Raw genomic sequence first — 21,936 nt, forward strand, 5'->3', positions numbered from 1 at the left:
TCCAGGTTGTCTTATGGAATAAAGAAAATATAAGTGCACTACAGTGCCTCTTGTTCTGTGATGTGAATAAATTTGGCTGCAAAGAGAAATTGGACCTGGTCTGATTCTAAAATCCAAGTTTAAATGCTCTTCATTGTTCGTTGTAAGCTTCAAGAGCTAAACATTTTGTTTATAAAATTCCTTGGGCTCGGAAAAAAAAAAGCAGAACAAAATAAAACAGAAGGTAAGCAAATAGAAGGAGGCTTATTCTACTATGAACAGAAATGGGGCAGTTAAGAGACTGTTCACATTCTTACCTCAAGGACTTCAATGTCTGAATTGACGAATGAGATATTGTGTGGGCTGGGCAGAGGAAATCCTTGCTGCAATTTTGCTAAAATAGAAAACAAGATGTAACATAATTGGGCACGGGCACAGAAGTTTTGTCAAGCTTTTCAGTAAGACACTAACAAGCAGCTTTTAAATAATCTATCTTTTCATTCTCCCTGGTCCCGTGTTTTCATTTTTTTCTGATAGGTCCCTAGCATTGCCCTGGAAGAGTGGTTAATTAATCCATGCTTAATAGAAATGCACCTGCAATTATGTGCATTTGGATGGCAGAAACATGCTGGCACCTTGTCCAATTTATATTTTGAAAACACCTTCCTTTTTGGGTCCTGAGAACAGTCTGGTCTCTAATACAAAGTATAATTTAATTAAGCCAAACTCGAGATGCTGCTGTGTGTGAACATTTGTCATTCATGAAAACTGTGTCTATCCAGATGGTGGTCTTTGCATAAGAACCAGAGAGACACCGACCGCTAGGGAGAATAATGCCATTTCTGGCTGAAGGCAACTCTTCACTGTGTAAGGAGAATGGTTTCAATTTCTGTAACTCAACCAGAGATAGCCTTTCTTGCTGAGTCTTCATGCAGAGTTGCTAACAAGGCTTGGACCTGGAATGACTCATTTTGCAACCGTATCCCTGATGGTACAAACTTTGCAAATTGTGGCACTGGCCTGGATTCCTAATAACACCCGAGAAGTACAAGCTTTGGGTGGAAAGTCCCAAACAATCTCCAACATTTGGCCAATGTCAGAGTCACGTTGTTTCCCAAGGACCTCTTACCGTTGGCCAGTGGGAGGACACCGAAGTGGAGAATGGAGGACAAAATATTTTCAAACCTCAAGACCTGAAATGAAAGGGAAAACGAAATCAGTTGGGCATTTTGAAAGAGCCATGCTTGGTTTGGACCTGCACTTTCCCAGACCTTACTGGGATAGAGAGCTATAATTAGAATCTCCCCATAGAGATACGTATTCTAGCTTCCAGACTCTGAAAGCTATTTTGTGGGAAACCACACTACAGAGTTTCCCAATCCTTTTTTCTCCTTGATGATTGACATTTCTGCTCCCCTCTACCCTGGATCATGGTGACAACAAATGCCGAAGGACCAACTGGTGGCAGCAAACATGGCAGCTTAGATATCTACCAAGTAAGACAATCCTGGACAACTAACACAAATCCCAATGAGTAGTCTTTCCTTAATTTACTGGGAAGCCCAGCCACAGCATTATGTTATGCTCCATGGTTCATGACATGACCAGAATGCCCAATTTACCTTTAATAAATTATGGTAGTTGTATAATCTTAGAAAGTGCTGATTTCTGGGAAGACTCAAGTATTAAGAACTAAATGGACTATGAGAAACATGAATTCATTCAATGAATATTTTTTGAACACCCTCTAGGCTTAGCAATAATAAGGACCTCTTTGCAGCTTAACAAGGGTGGCTCTGAAGCAGATTTCCTAGCTTTACCTCTTGTTTATACCACTTTACTGTGTGATGCTGGGAAAGTGCCTTAACCTCTCTCTGCCTCATGCTCCTCAACTGAAAAGTGACGATAACAGTACTAACCGCATAGGATGTTGTCAGGATTATACAAGTTAACATTATGCCTGGTATATACTATTGCCATTTTTTCCCCTCAGAAATATCATGGTGAGTACACTCTGTTGTTGATAGTGAGCAGTTTTTCTGGGTCTTCCTGGAAGACCTGGACTCATTTTGCCTCCTCAGGGCTCAGGAAATATTCTTTACAAGACAGTCAGCTATGCATTTTCACTGACTATCGTCTGTCATCTACCAAATGGCTATGCCACAGAGGTGCTAATCCAGGGGGACCCTACTTGAGAACCACTGCTCTAGAATATAAGCGCCATGAGGGTTGGATGCCAATTAGTGATTTGGCTGATCTTCCTGAAGCTTGGGAGGGGGGCTTCCAAGTTGCATGTTGGGATATATTCTTCCAATCAGGAGGTCACCAGGCTGCCCCCCTGGCCCAAAGTATCTATACAACCAGCCTTGACCTAATTTTAGGAGATGGATAGAAAGCCTTCGAAGAGCAAACTTGGTCATGGCCTAATAACTGACATGGAGCCTCGTTCTTTGGGAGTCAGTCTGGATCTTAAATTGAACTGTAGAGGATTATTTTATAAAAAAATAAAATCTTCTTGAAAATCCATTCCCCACCCCCCAACATTACACAGTGTCTTAACAGTCTTTTGAGTTCCTTTTAAAGTCTTTCTGAGTAGATGAAAGTGAATGGGAGAGTTCCTCTCTTGTTTAATAGTTAATGAGCTTGGTGAACTGACCAGTAGCTACATAAAGAATTTTAAAGTTAAAACCTACACTCCTGCGAAAACCAAGTACTTCTCAGAGGCATGGAAAAGAGTCATCCAGCTACTCTATAGGAGGATTCACGTTCTCCCTGGACAGGGAGTGCTGAGACTCTGACTCCTACCTCAATATTGCCGCGATTGGACTCTGGCAAAGAGAGGCGGAACCTGAAAACAAAACCACAAAAACCAGCAGGTTAAAGGAGGAATATTTTAAAACAACCATTTAAATAGAAAGGAACAAAAGGGGTAGGAGATTTTTTTTTAGCTCAATAAGCTATTATTTAAAAAAACCCACCCAATCTTGTAAGAACAAAATGTTCTATTACATCTTTACCCCTATATTCGCTGCTTAAAAAGCAGGGCAGGAAGAGCAGAAGGTTAGGGTTCCCCAAGTGCTTTTGCTCTGTGGGACTTAGTCTGTTGGTAACTTGGAATGCAGAACAACCTTAAGATACAGTTTTCAGTCAACAGCCATACCAATCCCCCTTCCCGCCCCCACATCCCCAAGCCCCCGGCCCCAATCTCCTCTGCTCTCTGAAGCTAAGCAGCGTTAGGCCTGGGTAGTACTGGGTTGGGAGAACACTTCCAGGTCTTCTTGCTCTGAACTCAACCTCATACCTTCTCTGATCCAGGCTGGTACCTTATTAATAAACATGACAATGATGACACTATATGACATGCCCTAGTTTAGGAGATTTATACACATTTTTTAAAAATAATTTTTTTGTTAATCCTCATCTGAGGATATTTTCTGAGAGAGAGAGAGAGAGAGAGAGAGAGAGGAAGGGAGGGAGGAAGGGAGAGAGAAACATTGATGTGAGAGAGACACATCAACTGGTTGCCTCTGGCACTCGTCCCAACCAGGGGTGGGGAGTGAACCTGCAACCCAGGTACATGCCCTTGGCCAGGAATCGAACCCACGACATGTTGGTGCATGGGCTGATGCTTTAACCACTGAACACACCAGCCAGGGCTAAACATTTTTAAATTTAAACTTCACAATAACCCTGTGATAGATGCAATTACTGTTGCCCCTTTTGCAGATGAGGAAACTGATGATCAGAGAGGAGAATTAAATTACCCAAGTCTCAGAGTTAGCAACTGATGGATCTGGATGACAAATCTCACTCTACTTGACTCTAGAGTCTATGCTCCGCTGAGGCCACAGCTCTCAGGAGGCTGTATCACCTATACCATTTTTTATCTGTTCAATCATAACACATTGGGGAAACGTTAGCTCTGACAGCTGTCAGGCACCACAGGCAGTGCAGGGTAATTGTGAAAGGCGCTGCTGGGACATGGGAAGGGATGCCTCCCCTTGCTCACACCACCTCCTATGCACAAGGCAGACCAGGTTGGAAATCTGGCCTACATACAGGTGGAACACACTTGTGAGTTTTCCTTCTTTTCTTTCATCACAACTCCAAGCCATGATTGGCCACTTCGGGACCACCTGCTATGAGTGAGTTCGTCTGGGGTTTCCCCCAAACCAACTCTCCTTTCCTCGTAAGGCCATCTTTTGTCTCTCCTTGTTCTCTAGGCACATTCACCAGGTTTGCTTACTAATGGGCACGTCTCACTGTCTGCAAAGAAACGGGCGGAGCAAAGAGCAAACTCTCCCTCCTGTTTCTGAAAAACGCGAGTGCAGTTCAGACCACGAGGTGGCGACTCAGTTCAGTCCTTTGACCTTCCATTCTCGGCCAGGCCCCTAGCCTGCTACGTAAAGCCTTGACACTAGGAACATTTTTATGACAGAACCACAGAGTCCTTGGGGAAAACGGGAGCTCAAATAGTCTTACTTTTCATACATATAAGAATATGGCTTATTTTAAAAGTTTTGGAGACCGTTTATTGTCCTGATCAAAAATCAGAGCTAAAGTGCAAACTCTGAAGATGGGCAAAAGGCCCTTTATGATCTGGGCCAATATAGCAAATATGACACAATGAAGGTCAAGTGCAGCAAAGCACAGGCACTCACAAAGCCATTCCTCCAACCCCGTGGCCACAGCAGACATTGGAAATCAATCCTGCACTCAATATCTACCCTATAATAATTGTTTATCTCTTCGCCTGACTGTGAACTCCTTGAGGATAGAGATTCAGTCTTAACTTTGTATTCCCAGATTGAGTACAGAGCATGGTACATCTAGGCATTTACTGTTCATCCATCCATCCATTCATTCATTCATTGATTCATCCAGTAGATATTTACTGAATACCTAATAGATGTCAGTCCTGGGACAGGTGCTGCAGATACGATTGTGAGCAAAACCAGACAAAGCCACTGCTCTCATGCAGATTATTATAGCCTTGTGGGGAGGCAGGCATTAATCAAATAACCCACTGATAAAGGTGTCATTGCAGATTGTGATAACTGCTCTGGTGGAAAGAAATACATTCATGGAGGCAAATGAGAAAGGAACCTCATCTTACTTGGTGGGTAGAGGAAGTTTTCCAAATCACAGAAAAATGTCCTTGAACTAACATATAAAGGATGAGCAGGGTTAAATAGGCAAAAGGGGAAGGCAGAGAGAAGGGGTCTGGGCAGAAGTTGCAAAGGCCCCATGGAGGGAACAGAGAGCAAGGTGATGCTGGAGAGGCAGACGGGGTTGACCAGGCTAGGTTTCTCAGGCCATGTTAGAATTTTGGTATTTATCCCAAGAGCAAGGAATTGACAGAAGGTCTAAGAAGGGAGGTGATGCCTGTGTTCTGTGACGATCACTCTGGCTGCAGCATGGAGGGAAGACTGGCAGGCGAGAGGTTTCCCAGGTGCTCATTCTATGCTCAGTGATGTGGTTTGCAATGTGCAGAATTTTATTTATGTGAGGGATGAAGAGAAGCTGTGTGCGCAAGAAGCAATTAGAGAGCAATGCAAAGCAGTGTGTATTCAGGTGCTCTTTTGTGAGTTTACACACCACACTGACTTGTTGCAGGAAGTCTGAGAAGGTGGGACAAGGTAAAACAGCCAGCATGGGTAGCGCGCACGTGTGTATGTGTGTGTGTGTGTGTGTGAGAGAGAGAGAGAGAGAGAGAGAGAGAGAGAGAGAGAGAGAGAGAAAGAGGGGGGAGCGGGGAGGGGGGATAAGCTGCCCTTTGAGAGAAGTACTCTGTACACTACCATGTCCCTTTGCACCCAGTACTGTAATTGCCTGAAACTGAGTGTTTCTCTCACCAGACTGTGGATCTGGAAAGTAGACACCACTGTCCGCTCTACTCTCTGTATTAAGAACAGGGCAGAGCACGTAATAGGTGCTTAATAAATTCTCAATGAGTGGATATATGGATAAATGAGCAGATAAAGGACATGGGTGGGAGAGTGTCTATTAGAACTGAGGTCACTTGGAGGGTAAGCCAGCAGAATGTTCACTTTAGGAAACTCTGGGAAGTAAGGCTGGCTGGCTTGAAAGGTAGAACCAATAGCTGAAGAGCTAGAAACCCCAGGCTGTGGATTCAATCCAACTACGAAAGATTCTGCGGGGAGCCCATTCCAGTATTTAAGGACCCTCTCGATGAGGAAGAGTTCCCCAATGTTTTAACTCGATTGCCTTCTGCAATCTGGAAATTCCCCCAAAGAGTCAGGGAGATGGGGAAGAAGTCATTTGGGGTTCCCTTCTCAGATGGAGCAACCCCCCTCCCCCCAGTGGCATTCCTCTGTCCTGGCTTCAACAGTCGCTCAGAGGAAGGGTGGAGATGGAGGTCAACACGATGCCAAGTCTGAGCTCTGCTGACCTGTCCGAGCACTGTTCCAACAGAAACCGAATCCATTCTTCCCGGACCTGTTTTCCTCTCCGGGTTTCTCTCCAGATGGCTCACCTGGGCAAATGTTTATCCGCCCAAACTTGAGGAGTGGAGTTAGGTGGTGATTCTATCTGCTTGCAGTCAGCTATATTTGCATTTTCTGCCAGTGTTGCATGGGAGGGGTTGCAGGGCATGTGCGTTGTGTGTTAACGTAGTGGGGTGGGGTGCAGTTCGGGAGCATCCAAAGCCTCAATCCCATAGCAATGTCAAAAAATGACCCAAAGTTCTAAATGGTTCAACACTAATGTACATTTGATTGCTTCAAGCTTTGCTTGCAATTAAGAGGGTTAGAATTGCACCATCTGGATGAGAACCAAATAAGGGAAAGTGTTGTTTAATTTGGCCTCTGAAATAATCTCAAAATGTCTACTATGTGGGCCAACCTGTACTGGGGTTACCGCCAAATAGAACTGTGTTTGGAACGAAATTCTCTATTGTAGACAGAGCAGTGCGAATCTGATGTATGACTGAGTGCCAACTCCACAGCTTTTAAGCCCATCTTGGTCACACTTTGATGCTGGAATGGGGAAGAGAATGAAATGCCACTGCTTGTAGGAACAGATCTTTCTTGGGCGCTGATGATGTGCTGGGTATTGTGCTTTTCACACGTTAGCTCATCTACCTGTACAGCCATGCTGTTTTGCTGGTGAGGAAGCTGATACGTGGAGAGGTTAATTAACTTGCTCAAGGTGCCACAGTTCCAAATGACTAAGGTAGAAGTCACACTCACATATGTCTGACTTTAGAGCCTGCGCTCTTAACAGACATATCCAAAGAGGTCAAACTTATTGTTTATACTCCCGGCTTTGGCTTTCTTTACCCTTCCTTTACTCAGTTCCTTAATGCAACGAGAAAGGGGCTGTGTCCAATGCCAGTGCCTCCTCTATCACTACTTATCAATGAGGAAGGTCATGCTCCCTGTTTCAGTTCAGTGTGACTCCATGCTCATGGGTTTCTGTTCTAGGCAGGGTATTTATTTTCTAAGTCTTAGGTCTAAGTCTTATTTTCCAAGTCTCAGCTCTTCACTACACCAAAGGCACTACAATCCAGTAAGTAAATACTCAAAGCTGTGAAAACAGACTCACCCAGATTCACGTTCTGGCTCTGCTATTCAATAGCTCTGTGACTTGAGTAAGTCATATAACCCCCAGAACTGAACCATGGGGATAATAACACCTACCACCAGGGTATTCATTCAATCTACAAACATTTATTGAGTGCCGTGCCAGGTCCTGGAGATACAGGGTTGTGAGGATGAAATGAAATAATCTATGTGCAGTGCTTGGCACAGGACCAGTAGACAGTAAAGCCTCAATAATACGGAGTAGTCATAAATAGTAGAACCAATGGCGATTTCTCTAAGCACCATCCCAGGACAGGAGAGTGAGGTGTTTTCTGAATAAGGGAACTCTTGAAATGATCTTGTATGACTGAGCACCACTTTCTGCTGGCTGAGGCCAGGCCCCAATTTTAAATAATAGCCACAGCTAACGTTTCTTGAACACATAACATTCACTTTACAGGCATTAACTCATGTATTCCTCACAACACCCCCTGAAGTAGAAACTTGCCTGGGAGACTGGGCTGGGATCTGAACCAGCTAGTCCGACTGCAAAGCCTGTGAACTCACTACCTCTCTAGCCTCACCTCTGGATGTGCCTCTGATTTCCGCAGCTCGTGTCTATGCAGCCCACCCCTAGCAGCTCCAGAAAGAACTGCTCCAGGCAGGGGATGGTTAGAAAGGTGGGGTGTTCTGAAGAGCTGTATTTGGAGACCCTGTGTCCCCGATTCTTCTCAGGGATGTTTCCCTGATTCTCACCCGCTTTCCACTCCTTCCTGCTGTGTCTCTCTGACATCATCAAAGATGAAACCAGCCCATCCTGAAAAGCAGCGCTTGCCTGCGAAGCCCAGGAGTGGAGACACTGGCTGGGGTGGCCTGTGTGGGCGGCGGGGCTACCGTTCTCGCTGCCAAAGGCTAAGGCCACTCTTCCAGCATACCTCTGCTCCTTGGCAAAGCCTTGCCTCTCACGTTGGCTGCCTGAAGTCTGAGTGAAGCCCGGCCCACTCACCTTGGCCATAGTCTGCTCCTTGCCTGAGGTTTGCTACAGTATCCCCTGCAGGGGCCACCCTCAGGCGCATGCAGGCAACCTGTGCCGTTAGGATGGGCCTCTGCTCAGAAGGGCCCTGCTCGGTTAAATGCCCTGCTGTCTCCAACTTGAAATTCTACATAATTTTTGAACAGGGGGTCTGCATTTTCATTTTCACAGGGTTGACCGATATGCTTATGCAGTTCCATATTTTGCTTGTTTCATTTAGTATTACAGGTATTTTATTGAAAACATCTTGCAATGGGGAAAAAAAATGGGGACATATGCAATACTTTCAACAATAATTAAAAAAAAAAAACATGAAAAAAAACACGTGTTTCTACAATAGTCCTGATAACCATCAAGTTGACTGATGGTGACTGACTTACTTTTCCCCTCTGTTGGTTTCCTATTCTTTTTGGACTCTGCCTTCTTTGTCTGTTTTATTCTTTGTCTATTTCTTTCTTTCACAGGTTTAACCTGGGCCATCTGATCATTCTGTATATCCTCCCCCCAGGTAGTCTGATTCACGGCTTCAAGTATGGGCTTCATGGGGCTGAGGAAAATGGGCTGTTCCTCCAAATGGCCATTAGTGTTCAATGATCTGTGTCTATGACCTGCTCAAGCCCGTTCACACCGCATGGCTTGCAGCTGAGAGCCAGCCAGGCCGTGTGGCACAGGCTTGTTAAACTCTACCTTAGAGTAACGAGATCTGAGTGGCAGAGCCTGAAGGTATCTCAGGAATGATTCAGTCCAACTTCATTATTTCTCAGATAAGGAAACTGAGACTCAGCGGTCAATAGACCTGATCACGGATATGGAAGCAGTGAGCAGGGATTTGAAACTTCATTCCTTGACCTCCAAGTTTTATGCTCTCTGCTCGGTGGCATGGCTTCTGAATTTGTTAAAGAGGAATTTTAGTTTTTTATGGCTGTACCATTAGAATGTGCATTTATAGTAAATAATTATATTACTGTGCTGCTTATTTTAGCTTAATATTATTTAATGGGAAGGAAAAAAGAAAATGTTCACAACACATTTTAAGTCCCTACTTTGCAATGATCTGGACTATTGCAGAAGTGTGCAAGGGATTCATGTTCTATCCAGCGGTAACTGCACTTGTTGTCTTTGTCTCTATTGTCTTTTGATTCACTTATGGTAAAGGTTCCCAACAGTCACATCATTTGATCTTACCTGTTCAGAGACAGGGAGCAGATCAGTCTTTGTCCCAAAATAACCAGGCCGACACTGGTGCTAGCAACCTGCAGACAACAAAAGCATGGATTGCTAAGAGTGAAGCTCTCTGGCCATAGATTGGCCATAGATATTATTCCCTAGAGTGGAAACATCATAAGCTCCATTTCCCTCTCATTCTGAGAGATATTTGAAAGAAATAATTCTAAAAATACTGTCTTTCAGGTAAGAAAACTAACTATAAAGACTTCTGCTTGAAGATCTTCTTTAAATTGTTTTTTTTCTCCTAATCTCTCTTCTCTATGTACCGTGTGTGTGTATGTGTGTGTGTGTGTGTGTGTGTGTGTGTGTGTGTGGTATTTCGCTTAGGTTCATTGTATTAGTCCCTTTCTATTGAATTGTATTTGGCCTTCTTCTGCTCAAATAAACTTGAATTCTACCTTGATTAGCTTATTTCAAGGGAAAAGAAACTTGGCTGTCCATGTAACTGAAGCAGAGGGAAGGGCACACGGGGAGCAGAGAAGGGCGCAGAGCTATTTTACAATGTATGGGGATTGAGCACTGGCCTCTCATAGCTCCCCACACTCCATCTCAACCCTGTCCTCACTCCTAACTGATATATCACTTCCAACCCCTCCAAGCACTTAGTAGACTGCTGCTGGCCAGTGGTCTGCTACAGGAAAGGACTGGCATCCACAGGCTGGCTTCCGACCCCACGGACTTACAAAGTCCATGGAAACGATGGTCTCGGCAGTCGAATTCTCAGACTCGGTGAGTAACATGATGGAAGCAGGGATGTCCAGGGTGAAGTTCCCCGGTAGTAAACTGATCACGGGAGGCTCCGTGGCCATGATCCGAATCATGAAGGGCTGGGACAAGATGTAGATCTCCGCAATCTGCCCGGGTTCAGGGAAAAAGTGGAGATCGGGGGTTGTGAGTTGATGAGTGAAAGTCACAAATTTGGGGTGACTAAATCTCACATCATGCAGTAAGAATAGAAAAAAAGCTCCTTAATAATAACAACAACATGCAAAAACCAAGTAACAATGGCTGAGGTTTATCGAACACACACCATGCCAAGGCTCTTTGTATTATCTCATTTAATCTTCACAAAAACCCTGTGAGGCAAGTTCTCCCCATTTCACAAATAAAAAAAAGTGAGTCTTGGAGAGGTTTAGTCATTTTCTCGAGGTTCCAGGTGAGTAAGTTGTAGAAATGGGGTTCAGATCTAGGTCTGTGTGATTCAAGATCCTTACTCTAAATCCAGGATGCTCTAAAAACAGCATGTCTCGCCTGGCTGGTGTGGCTCAGTGGTTGAGCATAGACCTATGAACCAGGAGGTCATGGTTCGATTCCTGGTCAGGGCACATGTCCGGGTTGTGGGCTCAATCCCTAGTGTGGGGTGTGCAGGAGGCAGCCAATCAATGATTCTCTCTCATCATTGATGTTTCTAGCTCTCTCTCCCTTCCTCTCTAAAATCAATAAAAATATATTTAAAACAAACAAACAAAACAAAAACAGCATGTCTGTCTTTGTCATCAGGGGCAAGCCTGAGCCTTTCCATACTCTTGGTCCAGCTCTCAGGTGCTCTGAGGCCTGGCATTAATCGCTGCTTCACTAAGGGCTCAAGCAAGGGCACTAGCCCTTCATTTCCCATTTAAGCTAATTATTTCCAGTGTGGTGGAACCTTGTGGGTACAATGGATGGTTTATCTTTTGAACTTAAAATCCTTAAATAGTAAGGTGTTCAGTAAATATTTGTGGGTACTTGAACAAAAGAAAAAAATTCCTCAAGAATGCAAACATGGACTCGGGCTTGCACCAAAAAGGAATAAAAAGAACCCCCAAAATAAGAAACAAACAAACAAAAAAGAACCCCCCAAGTGTTCCGGAAGTAATTCCATCGAAACCAAATATACTATCAAGGAGTCAAATCCTGACCACTTACCCGGGAGAGAACGTTGCCAACGCCTTGGGAGTTTCGAACCAAATGGCTGGAAATCTGGAAAATGAAGCCCATCATGTCAGTGTAAAGTTTTGACCGCAGGTTGTCTTTTCAGGGAAAATACAGCACTCCCTATAATTTGTATGAATTATGAAGCTGTTGCACCAAAAAAGGTGTTTGAAGGCAACTTACCATTTTATAGACCAACCCCAGGAAACATGAGGCCAGGGAAGTACAGTGACTTGCCCCCGGGGAGTCCCACAGGAGATACACTCCTTTTGAGTAAGTGGCTTTTAACCTTGGGAACACTATGTACATCATATATGTGTGATCCCTGTGTAAATATTCGACGGTGGTTAACAACACGTTTAGTGTTACTGTCTTCATTACGGAGACATAGAAGGCTTAAGTAATTTATCTTCACGGATGGGTGGTTTTCAAGTCTTGAAGCTAGAAGTGTCTGATTTTCAGCACTGTGTGGTAGCTGGTATGGCCAACTTAGTATTTTGAACATAAGGTTTACGACAACTTGCATAATTAAGACCTATTGAATGAAGATTCATAAGGGATGCTCAGTAAAAGTTGTTGGTTGGTTGGCTGGAAAGAAGTGTTCTCATATGCAAAAGGGAGGGGCATGGCAGAGAGAATCAGTGAGTATCTGTATTCTCACGGTCACTGCAGATAAGTCAGTTGCAATTGCTAACAGAAGAAATATTTATGCTGGCATAACATAAGGAATAATAATAATAATAATAATAATAATAATAACAACCAGCAACACTTACAGCATACTTTCTCTGTGCTGGGCATTGGTCTGAAAGCTTTATATATTTAAATCTCTTTAATGTCTATATCAACCTATGGCTTATTATGGACATTGAAGAATTATTATTATTGTTCCAATTTTTCAAATGAGGAAACTCTGGCACAGAGAAATTAAATAAACTGAAATTGCCCAAGGTCACAGGTAATAAGTGATGGAGGGGGTCCTGTCATTACTTAAGAGCAATCTGGAACAATGACTTGGAGTCATAAAAAAATGAAATTAGAAGAACTCGAAACTCAACAACTTTCCAACTAATAACGTTCATGCCACAACTCCATTCATTGTCCTGATAGGAGTGCTAGTCTGCAAAGCCCAGGAATAGAAGTTATGACATAGAAGCCCCCAAATGGGATACTTAAGATGAGATGAAATGTTGGAGCTGACTGTCATCACCTGTTAGCTCTCCTCACCTCTTTTGTGGAGAGAGTGACATTGAAAGCCCCAGCTGCAAAATGAGCGAAGGATGCAGATTTAAAGAAATATTCGGAGATTCCAATGTAGAGCATAGAGTCGCTGCGTTCTGGGAGCACAAAAGGCACTGGGGAGAAGGGGGGGTCGGTGAGGTTTTCCAGTGGATAGAATACACCCTGTGGGAAAAGAGAGAGAGGCCAGTGTGTTAGGTGAAGGCTCAAATATGCAGGACACAAGAAGGTGGACCCTCTCAGGTCAGAATCAGAAAAATGGTGGAAACTCAGTAGGGAAGAAAAAATGATAAGGCCTTCTGACTCCTTGACTAGTGACCATGTTTCAAAGCTCTGATGACTTGTTGAGCATACACCTGGGTACGTCTGTCCACTCTGGGGTGTAACCTAGGGAGAAGTTCCTTGTTGGTCCTCTTCTCCAGGAAAGAAAGGCAGGTGCTTTTAGCTGGAGGTGACAGCTCTGAATACTTCCTGAGGTGCCAGGTAGAGATGTCAAACCCCTGACCTTCAAACCCTGTGATTGCCGAGTGTCTGGGGTGTCACAGAAAGACTCAGGAGGCTCCAGAACTCTGTATGATTTAAAGCATTCAACAAATATTTATTGAGTTGAACTGAGTTGAACACGGCACCTTGAACTGCACCTGCATCACGTTTTCATGAATGCACCATGGGTTTCAGAAGTCTAGGAGAAAATCCATGGCATTTCTAATGGCCCTCATTAGCTATTGGTTGTTTTGTGTAATGTTTAACTAATCGGAATGACTCTGAGTGATTGAAATATAAGCCAATATGCATTTTTAAAAACAATGATATTAACTTTGGGGCAAAACTGAACAACACTTTTCCAGAATCGGCAAACACCATTTTCATATGCTAATAGCCTCAGTAGAGGTCAGCAGCTCGCAGTTAAATGGACTAATCTGAGAGGAACAGAAGTACTAATATGTACAATTACTGATGTGGTAAGTTCTAATAATTGTAGACCACTCACTTGCTGCCTCCTAGCTCACACCTACTCCCAGAAGCAAAGGCATCATGAGACTCTTCTTGAAGAAGACAGACATGTCTTGTGCAATCCAAACAATCGTTTACCGATCAAGGAAATGTTCAAGAGTCTTTCGAAAGAGCATACACATCAGGGATTGTTTCAAAGGAAATGAAATTATTTGAAGAGCATGTAGGTATATTTCCTCTGTACATATTTGTTCCCTGAATACAGTCGGCCCTCTGTATCCTTAGGCTCTGCTTCAATCAACCGCAGATAAAAATATTTGGAAAAAAAGTCACATTGTTGCTGACGGGCACTATGTAGTTAGGCCTATGATGGTTGTGTCGTACCGAGCATGTACATTTTCTTTTAACAACCATCTACATAGCATTTATATTGTATTAGGTTATATAAGTAATCTAGAAATGATTTCAAGTATACAGGAGGATGTGCCTAGGTTAATTGCAAACACCATGCCATTTATTTAAGGGAATTGAGTATGGAAGATTTTGGTCTGGGGAGGTGTCCTGTAACCAATCCCTGGAGGACACAGAGGGGCGCTTGTCCTGGCTGCTGGTAGCCAGGATGAGAACTCTGATGAGGATGATAAAGTTACCTTCAAATTCAGGTCAATGTAGTTCTCAGTAATTTCTGGAGAACTCATTAGCGAATAATCCAGCAGGGTATAGTTGTCAATCTTGGTTAAAACTAAAACAGATAAAACAAAAAGAAAATTTACATTCATTAAAAGTATAACATATAATTAATGTATATCTAGAACAGATTTTTAAAAATTGAAGAATTTTAAATTATATTGTTTAAAAGAATAATTACCCTATTTCATAAGTAATACACATTCACCTTTTTCTTATTTATTTATTTAGTAGTTGACATTCAATATTATATTAGTTTTAGGTATTGCTCACTTTTTAAGACCCAGGAAAAGTAGGTAAGTCAAAAGAAGAAAGTAAAAACCCTTTTAAATCACATTACCCAAGAGAAATGTAATATTTCGGCATATACCCTTTTTATCACTCTCTGTCTCTCTCTTTCTCAATGTACATACATTCTTTTTAAAGAAGGAATTAGACAAACAAGTCACTTGTCAACATTAAGCCATACGTATTAGGTCGGTATAATGAAAGACTTTCACGTTCTATGTTAAAGCCTCCTAGGTAGTTAGAACTTAATTTTTTCAAAATAAGCAGGCATTACTGTTGTAATTAGAAATAATTTTAAAAAAAGAAATATCAAGAGAGATAGACAGGAGTAAAATCCACTAAGTTGGAGAGGCAAAGGACATTCTCAGGCACCGTGCTACTGATTCACGTCATTTTTGTATTATCATTTTCAGAGCCAAGCAGAAGGCCGGGCAGGGGGCCCGGGCCAGGGAATGCCGGGCGAGGCTTGCAGGAAGCATGGACGTCAGTGTCTGGGACGGTTATGTGTGCGGCGGTGCGGTGCTCAGTTCCCACCCTGGCCTGGGACCTGCTTTCCCAACCACCACCGTGTGCTCTGTGACAGGAAGACTTCCTCCCTAGAGGAAGGCCCGTGAGCACCACAGCTTCCCTCCTTGCATGTCACGCTTGGTTTATTCCATAGATGGGGATGCGAAGGAAGAAGAGATGAAGCCATTTGCCAAGGCGAGGGAGCACTACTACTCTGACACCATAGTTTTAAATCTGTTTTCAAATTCACAGTCTCCATGGACCCACCATCATACTGTGAGGGAAGCAGAGCCGTGAGGGGAGTGCAGCTCCCAGAGGTAAAGAAACTTGCCCAAGGCAAACTAGGGCATGAGAATCCTCCACCAGTTCTTTCTTCACTCCTTTCTCTTTCCCTGCCTCCCCAACCCATTAGTTTGCTTTCGTCCACCTGGATCCATTCATCAATCCATTTGCCCAGCCGCCCTCTCCTGTCATCCCTTCATCAATCCAATATTTATTAACTTAGTGTGGCTTCGGCGCTGTGCCCGGTGCTGGGAACACAGAGATGAGTCACAGTCCCTGCCCTCCTGGAACTCATAGTCTGGTGGAGGAGACAGACATACAAACGGGATATCAGAAGACAGTGTAGTAAGATCTAAAACTGAGCTCTTGATGGTCCTCCTACAAACCTATTCTCACAGTCTTCCCCATTTGGGTAAATGGTAATTCCATTCTTCCAATAATAATAGGTTCTGGTTGCTCAGGGTAAAAACCTGGGGTCATCCTTGACTCCCCTCATGATCTACATTCGGCGTGTCAGCAAATGCCACTGCCTCCACCTGCAAGCTGCATCCAGGACCTGAATGTGCCTCGCCTTCTTCATCTAGGCTCATGGGAGTCAGTAGCCTCTTGAGTGGTCTCCCTGCTTCCACCTTTGCCCCCACTCCTGTCTATTATTAATCCACAGAAGTCGGAGTGATATTCTTAAAATATAGATGAAATCATGCAAGCCTGGCTCAGAACTCTCCAAAGGCTTCCCAAGGACCTACAGAGTCCTGGACATCTACCCATCTGCTTTCTCCTCCCGGACCTCATCTCCTGCTCCCCCCGCCCCCACAACCTCCGACTCCCTCTGCCCCCCATGTGGCCTCCTCACAGTTCCTCTAGCACACCGGGCACGTGCCCGCTTCAGGACCTGTGAGCTTGCGGTTTCTTCTACTCGAAATGTTCTTTGCCCGGATCTAGGAGGGGCTCACTCCCCACTTCATTCAGATTCGTACTCCATGTTACTTTCTTAGGGTCTAAAATGGAAACCCCTGGCCACACATCTAAAATGAAAACCACTCCCCAGCTCCTTCCCTGCTTTAGTTTTCTTCTTGTCACCCATCACTAGGATGCCATAGATTTTACGTATTATCTTGCTTGCTGTCTGTCTCCTCCCACTAGTCCCACTAGGGCAGGGATTTCTGTTTCCGAGCCTGACGGCTGCATTCCAGCAACAAGAGCAGCACCTGGCTTGTACCATTGGTGAATGAATGGGTGGACTGGAAAGAGAGACACTTTCAAAGTATCATGTGAGTACAGAGGAGGCGGAACTTTAGGGTGTGGACATCAGGTAAGGTTTCTTGGAAGAGACTATGCCTGAGCTGAGCCTTGAAAGATAAAGAGGAGTGAACAAGACAAGGGATGGCTGAGGGGTAGCTAGTGGAAGGGACTGCGTCCCTCACCGCTTAGCACAGTGTTGGCAAAGAAATAGGCACCGATAAATGTCTATTAAATGAATGAATGGGTGAAGGGAGAGGAAGCTCTTCTAGGCAGAGAGGACACCATGAGCAAAGGCAAGGGGTGTGGGGTCAGGAAAGGCAGTTTGATTGCTGGAGCAGAGAAATGTGCAAGATGAACAGAGAGAATTAGGAGCCTGAGCATGGCGGGTGGGTCTTGCAGTCGATGTTAAAGCATTTGGACTTGATCCTGAAGGCAGTGAGGAGCCAATGAAGGGGATAACCTGGCCCAGATTAGCATTAACCATTCTGAAGAGGATGCATTTAGTGCAGAGCTGGGATTAAAGCTCGTGAGAGTTTAATTCTCTGAACTGTATCTGGTCTCCTGGAGCCACCCCCTCCTGCAGAGAAGTTGGTTGCAGCAGCAAAGAGCAGGCACCATACACAGGCTGTGCCCCTCCAGCCCCTCACCTTCCTGAGGCTCTAGTTTGCAGAGTGGAAAGCAGACTGAAGAGGCGGAGCTGTGTTGTGTGGAAAAGCAAACCTGGAGAGCACCAGAGTGGGAAGGTGGGGAAAGAACCATCCAGAAGAGACAGTTCAGAGACTCACCCTCCAGCATGCTGAGATTGGCATTCAGTGCTTCTACCTCTCCCGTGATAATGGGACAGAGCTGGCCATAAAAGGAATTTTAAAAAAATGCAGATTATCATATTATACTGGAAACCTCTATTTATGGGCTTACCAGCCTTGGGCAAACTACGGCCCGCGGGCCGGATCCGGCTGTTCTATCCGGTTCTCTTGCTCTCCCCTCCGCTCCTTTACTTTGAATTTATATTAGTTCACACAAACACTCCATCCATGCTTTTGTTCCAGCCCTCCAGTCCAGTTTAAGAACCCATTGTGGCCCTTGAGTCAAAAAGTTTGCCCACCCCTGGCTTAGACCCTGCAAGCAAAAGGCTATGAGACAGTCTCCCTTTGGCCATCAAGTCTTTTAAATTAGGTGATGTCTATGTATGTATGGGTGTCAAGTCATTGAATGCTGACTAAACTTCACAGCCACTGGGACTCCACCCAGGGAGGCCCATAAAAGAATGAGCCACTGCCTTCTCTTCCTGTGCATGACAGGACATGTGCCCCAGTCCATGCTGGAGGTGTCCCACCCGAGAAACCTGCTATGCCTTTCCCCAGCTCTGTCATCAGTGCCATGCTGCCGGGAGTGGTCACAGCTGGGGCCTTTACTTCCCCGCTGGGCTGGTTCGACAGCCCATTAGATCAGGCATCTACTTCAATCAGACCCCGTTTGGAATTAGAAAATAAACCTTGAGTCAGACTCAAGGACATCTGGAGGAAGAAGGAAGGATATCGATGGATCTGCTGTGTGCCAGGCGTGTGCTAAGCACTCAGGGTGGTGGTTACTAGCAGAGGCTCGGGAGGTGGGCTGCCTGGGTTGAATCCCTTGCCAAGTTACTTGTACTCTCTGTCCTCAGTTTCCTCATCTGCAAAATGGGAATGACAGTTTTATCCACCTCATCAGGTTACTAAGAGTAAGCATTCAGTATATATTGGCTGTTGTTTTAACCCCATTTCATCCTCGCTTTAGCTCTGGGAGGTAAGCCCTACGGTCCTCTATTTACAAATGGGAAAACTGAAGAAGGGAGGTTGACAGAGTCACCAGGCGTCACATGACAGCTAGACGGCTATGGTCTGAGTATTCTCTTCATTTTCCAGTGGCTCAGAGGGAATACTAGAGGCAAAGCATCTATGATTTCTAAGTTGTATGTACACTCCGGGCAAACTTAACTTTTGGCCAAGAACCATGCCTCGTTCTGAACAAAGGAATGGTCAACTGTGAGGTCCTTGAAGGTGGCAGCACTATTTCCCAGTCGCTCTTTAATATCCACTGGCCCCCAGCCCGTCAGGTAAGATGGAGAAAGACTGAGAAGCCTCAGAGTCCCTTTATGAGCTGGCAACCTCACTGGACAGGCTGCTTACTATTTCTACTTGTTGATTTCCTCGCTGCCATTCATTAAGCACTGAGCTGAGCACAAGGGAGAGGAGATAGCCAGACACTGTCCTCACCCCTTTTTCAGAAAGGAGTCTCCCTTCGTTTCCAATCCTCCTCTCTCTGTCTCCCACAAAATACAGGTCAAGGGCTCAGGGAAGGTATGGTCAGGATTGGAAAGAGGGCACAGAGCCAATCCCACCTTTCCCCTTCCTCAAACTCGGACTTCTGGAATCTAGCTTCTTGTAGCGTTGGAAGCCATCTTAAGTTACATTGTTTCTATTGGCTGGAAATATCTTATTTTCTTTCCTATTCCTTACCTATCCAGATCCTACCTATATTTCAAGGCCCAGTTCAAGTCCTGCATCCTCTAAAAATGTCTCCCAGAATACTTCCAGGATCTATTTATTTAATTTTCCCATTTCTCTGAACATCTTCAATCTAATGATCATATAAGTATGTCCTAAATTCAAGTCTTCATTCAGTTATTGTTTCACAAGCCTGACTCTGGTTTTCCTAAAAAGATGATAAGGTTACTTCTTTTTCATATCCCAACAGATGCTAGCCTACTGCTGGGCATGCAGTGGGTACATAATAAAGAAATTCTTGTTGGTTGTTTGGCATGAACTTGAGGAAGGGCATTCTATAGAATGATGTGTATGAGAGAGCCTTGGATGGTGCCTAGCACACAGTAGGTGCTCAATAAAGGTTTATTGACCAAGAATTAATTCAAGCATGGCAGAACTGCTGCTGATGGCATTTGACCATGGTTGTGAAACCTCTAAAGACTTACCATTTCATTTAAGTTTTTTAAAATGGGTTTCTCCATGGGTTCAGCAAAGGAGTTATACAGGACACTGGAGAAAAAAGGAAGGAAAAAAAAAAAGGCTTACTCAGGGACTGTACCTGTTGGTTATTAACCTCTCCTACCTGCTGCCCGAGAATCCAGACCACCCCCAACTAGCCACCGTCCACCAGGGCCCTCTCCCTCACCTGAGTTCTCCAGAAAATGAGACGTGGGCATGGCTCACTTGGGCGTGGCAGTCTTGGAGCTCCACGGTTGGTTGACCCAAGTCATTTCGGGCCAGGTTAAGAATACCCGTGAAGTAGACCCCAGAGAGAAATAGATCAGCTCCTCCTGAGTCTTGGCTGTTGAGAGAAAAAGTGCAAGGTTACCCAGGCCTCGGCAGGGAAGAGATGGCTCAGTTCTTTATCCATGGACTCTGAGCTCCAGGACCTTTGTCACCTCTGGATTCCTGGCACCTACAACAGGTAGGATCAGAGCAGGTGCTGAATGAATATTTGCTGAAGAAATGAAGTAATGAATTATGGGGATGGTGACAGCTTTAGGGACCTTGCAGTTATTTCATCCTCAGTGCCCTGGCCTACCCCAGTGGTTGAGCACACACTGAGCACCATTCATATACAATGCTTGTTTAGAGAGAGAACATGGTTGGGGGGGGGGAGGGGTTGGCCACACGTTATGTAGGAGGGGCATGGATGGGGAAGGGACAGAGTCTGTGAGCTCCTTGAAGGAGCAGAGTGTGTGTTACTCATGTCCATGTCCCCAGGGCTTAGCTGGTGGCCTGATGCAAAATAAGCATGCAATGTAAAGCTGATGACTCAGCAAAGACAAGAATAACAAGAATAAATACATGAATCCATGCTACTTATAGGAGGATATGTCATTTCTCCCCAGTCCATAAGAATTCTTGGAGTTCTTGAGATGGGAATAAATGGTAAACAGTAGGCACTCAATAAGTGCTTGTTAAATGTCCAAGTGGGTGAATGAATGTGTTATTCTGGAGCACCAACTAAACATTATACCTAGGATAGCGACTTGCACTAGTAGGTGGTCTGTAAGCATACCCTGAATTTGATCCCTTCTTTCTAAGGAGGGTGCAAAGGCCTTTTGTTAGGGGCGAGCTGGGCTCAAGCTATCATCCTCCAACCTCCTTGTGATAGGAAGGCTCCAACCTCCGTGTGAGGTAGGAAGGCCCCACAGATGGCAAAGTGTGTTCCATGACTGGCTAAGATCATACAGTGACCAATGAGGCATCTCAAGCGTTGAGCCCATGTCCGTTGCTCCCACAGTCTTCTAGCTCTTAGGAAATCATAAAGGACCTTTAGACCAGTTACTCTGTCTTTCTGGACAAGATGATTTTCAGCCCTTCCCCTCTCACCCCCAGCAGAGATATTCTGATTTAATTCTATCCTGAAAAATGCTCTTGAAAAAGAGTGTTCATGGTTGAGGAAAGAAGCCTAATGTCAAAAACATTAGCAAATTTCTACACTTTGGATTTCTGCTCCATTTCCCCCCAGAACAGCAGCAGGCTTTTAGGGGATACTCACAAAAGTGGCGACTTGACTTCCCAGTTTATGCTGATGTTGGTCGTGCCGTGGTTGGTCAGTGCCTTGATTCCCACCCCTGGCACAAAGGCTAATGACGTGTTGGGAAATGAAAAGGCATTGATTTTTATGCTGTAAAACAAGAAACAGAGGACTTAGTGCAACACATTGCTAAGTACGGCAAAACCGGAAACGCAGTTGTAGAAATCGTGACTGTGAACTCCCACGGAGCAAGGAACCCCGGGTCTGCAGGGGTGCCCCTGGGCACTGCCTTCTAATTCCCCTCAAACTCTGGGCAGGAAGCTCCTATGCCAGTGAGGGGTAAATGAGCAAGTTTGGAAGAAAATGTGCAAATAATCTACTTTTTTAACTTCTTTAAAGACAAAAAGAGGTACCTTGCCATCAGACCTTTTCCTTTAGCTATTCCAGTATTTCTAAATAGGGGACATTAGTATTTTGGTTGGGACAACTAATTTTTTGTAGAGAACTGTTATACACATTGCAGGATATTTGGCA

General features: G+C 44.6%; 1 protein-coding gene across 1 annotated transcript in view; it reads right to left on the minus strand.

Annotated features, from left to right (window-relative positions):
• Window positions 1-21,936, minus strand: part of BPIFC (BPI fold containing family C) — a 34,942-nt gene that overhangs the window by 832 nt on the left and 12,174 nt on the right. Inside the window, exons 4-15 of the mRNA XM_080660715.1 lie at window positions 21,424-21,552; window positions 20,065-20,220; window positions 19,865-19,928; window positions 17,679-17,739; window positions 14,538-14,629; window positions 12,922-13,098; window positions 11,689-11,742; window positions 10,467-10,637; window positions 9,742-9,809; window positions 2,785-2,827; window positions 1,109-1,172; window positions 297-373 (exon numbers count right to left, since the gene is read on the minus strand). Coding sequence (XP_080516841.1) covers window positions 297-373; window positions 1,109-1,172; window positions 2,785-2,827; window positions 9,742-9,809; window positions 10,467-10,637; window positions 11,689-11,742; window positions 12,922-13,098; window positions 14,538-14,629; window positions 17,679-17,739; window positions 19,865-19,928; window positions 20,065-20,220; window positions 21,424-21,552 — 1,156 coding nt within the window. The remainder of the gene's footprint in view (window positions 1-296; window positions 374-1,108; window positions 1,173-2,784; window positions 2,828-9,741; window positions 9,810-10,466; window positions 10,638-11,688; window positions 11,743-12,921; window positions 13,099-14,537; window positions 14,630-17,678; window positions 17,740-19,864; window positions 19,929-20,064; window positions 20,221-21,423; window positions 21,553-21,936) is intronic.

This window comes from Plecotus auritus (assembly GCF_963455305.1).
Source record: "Plecotus auritus genome assembly, chromosome: 3".
NCBI lineage: Eukaryota > Metazoa > Chordata > Mammalia > Chiroptera > Vespertilionidae > Plecotus > Plecotus auritus.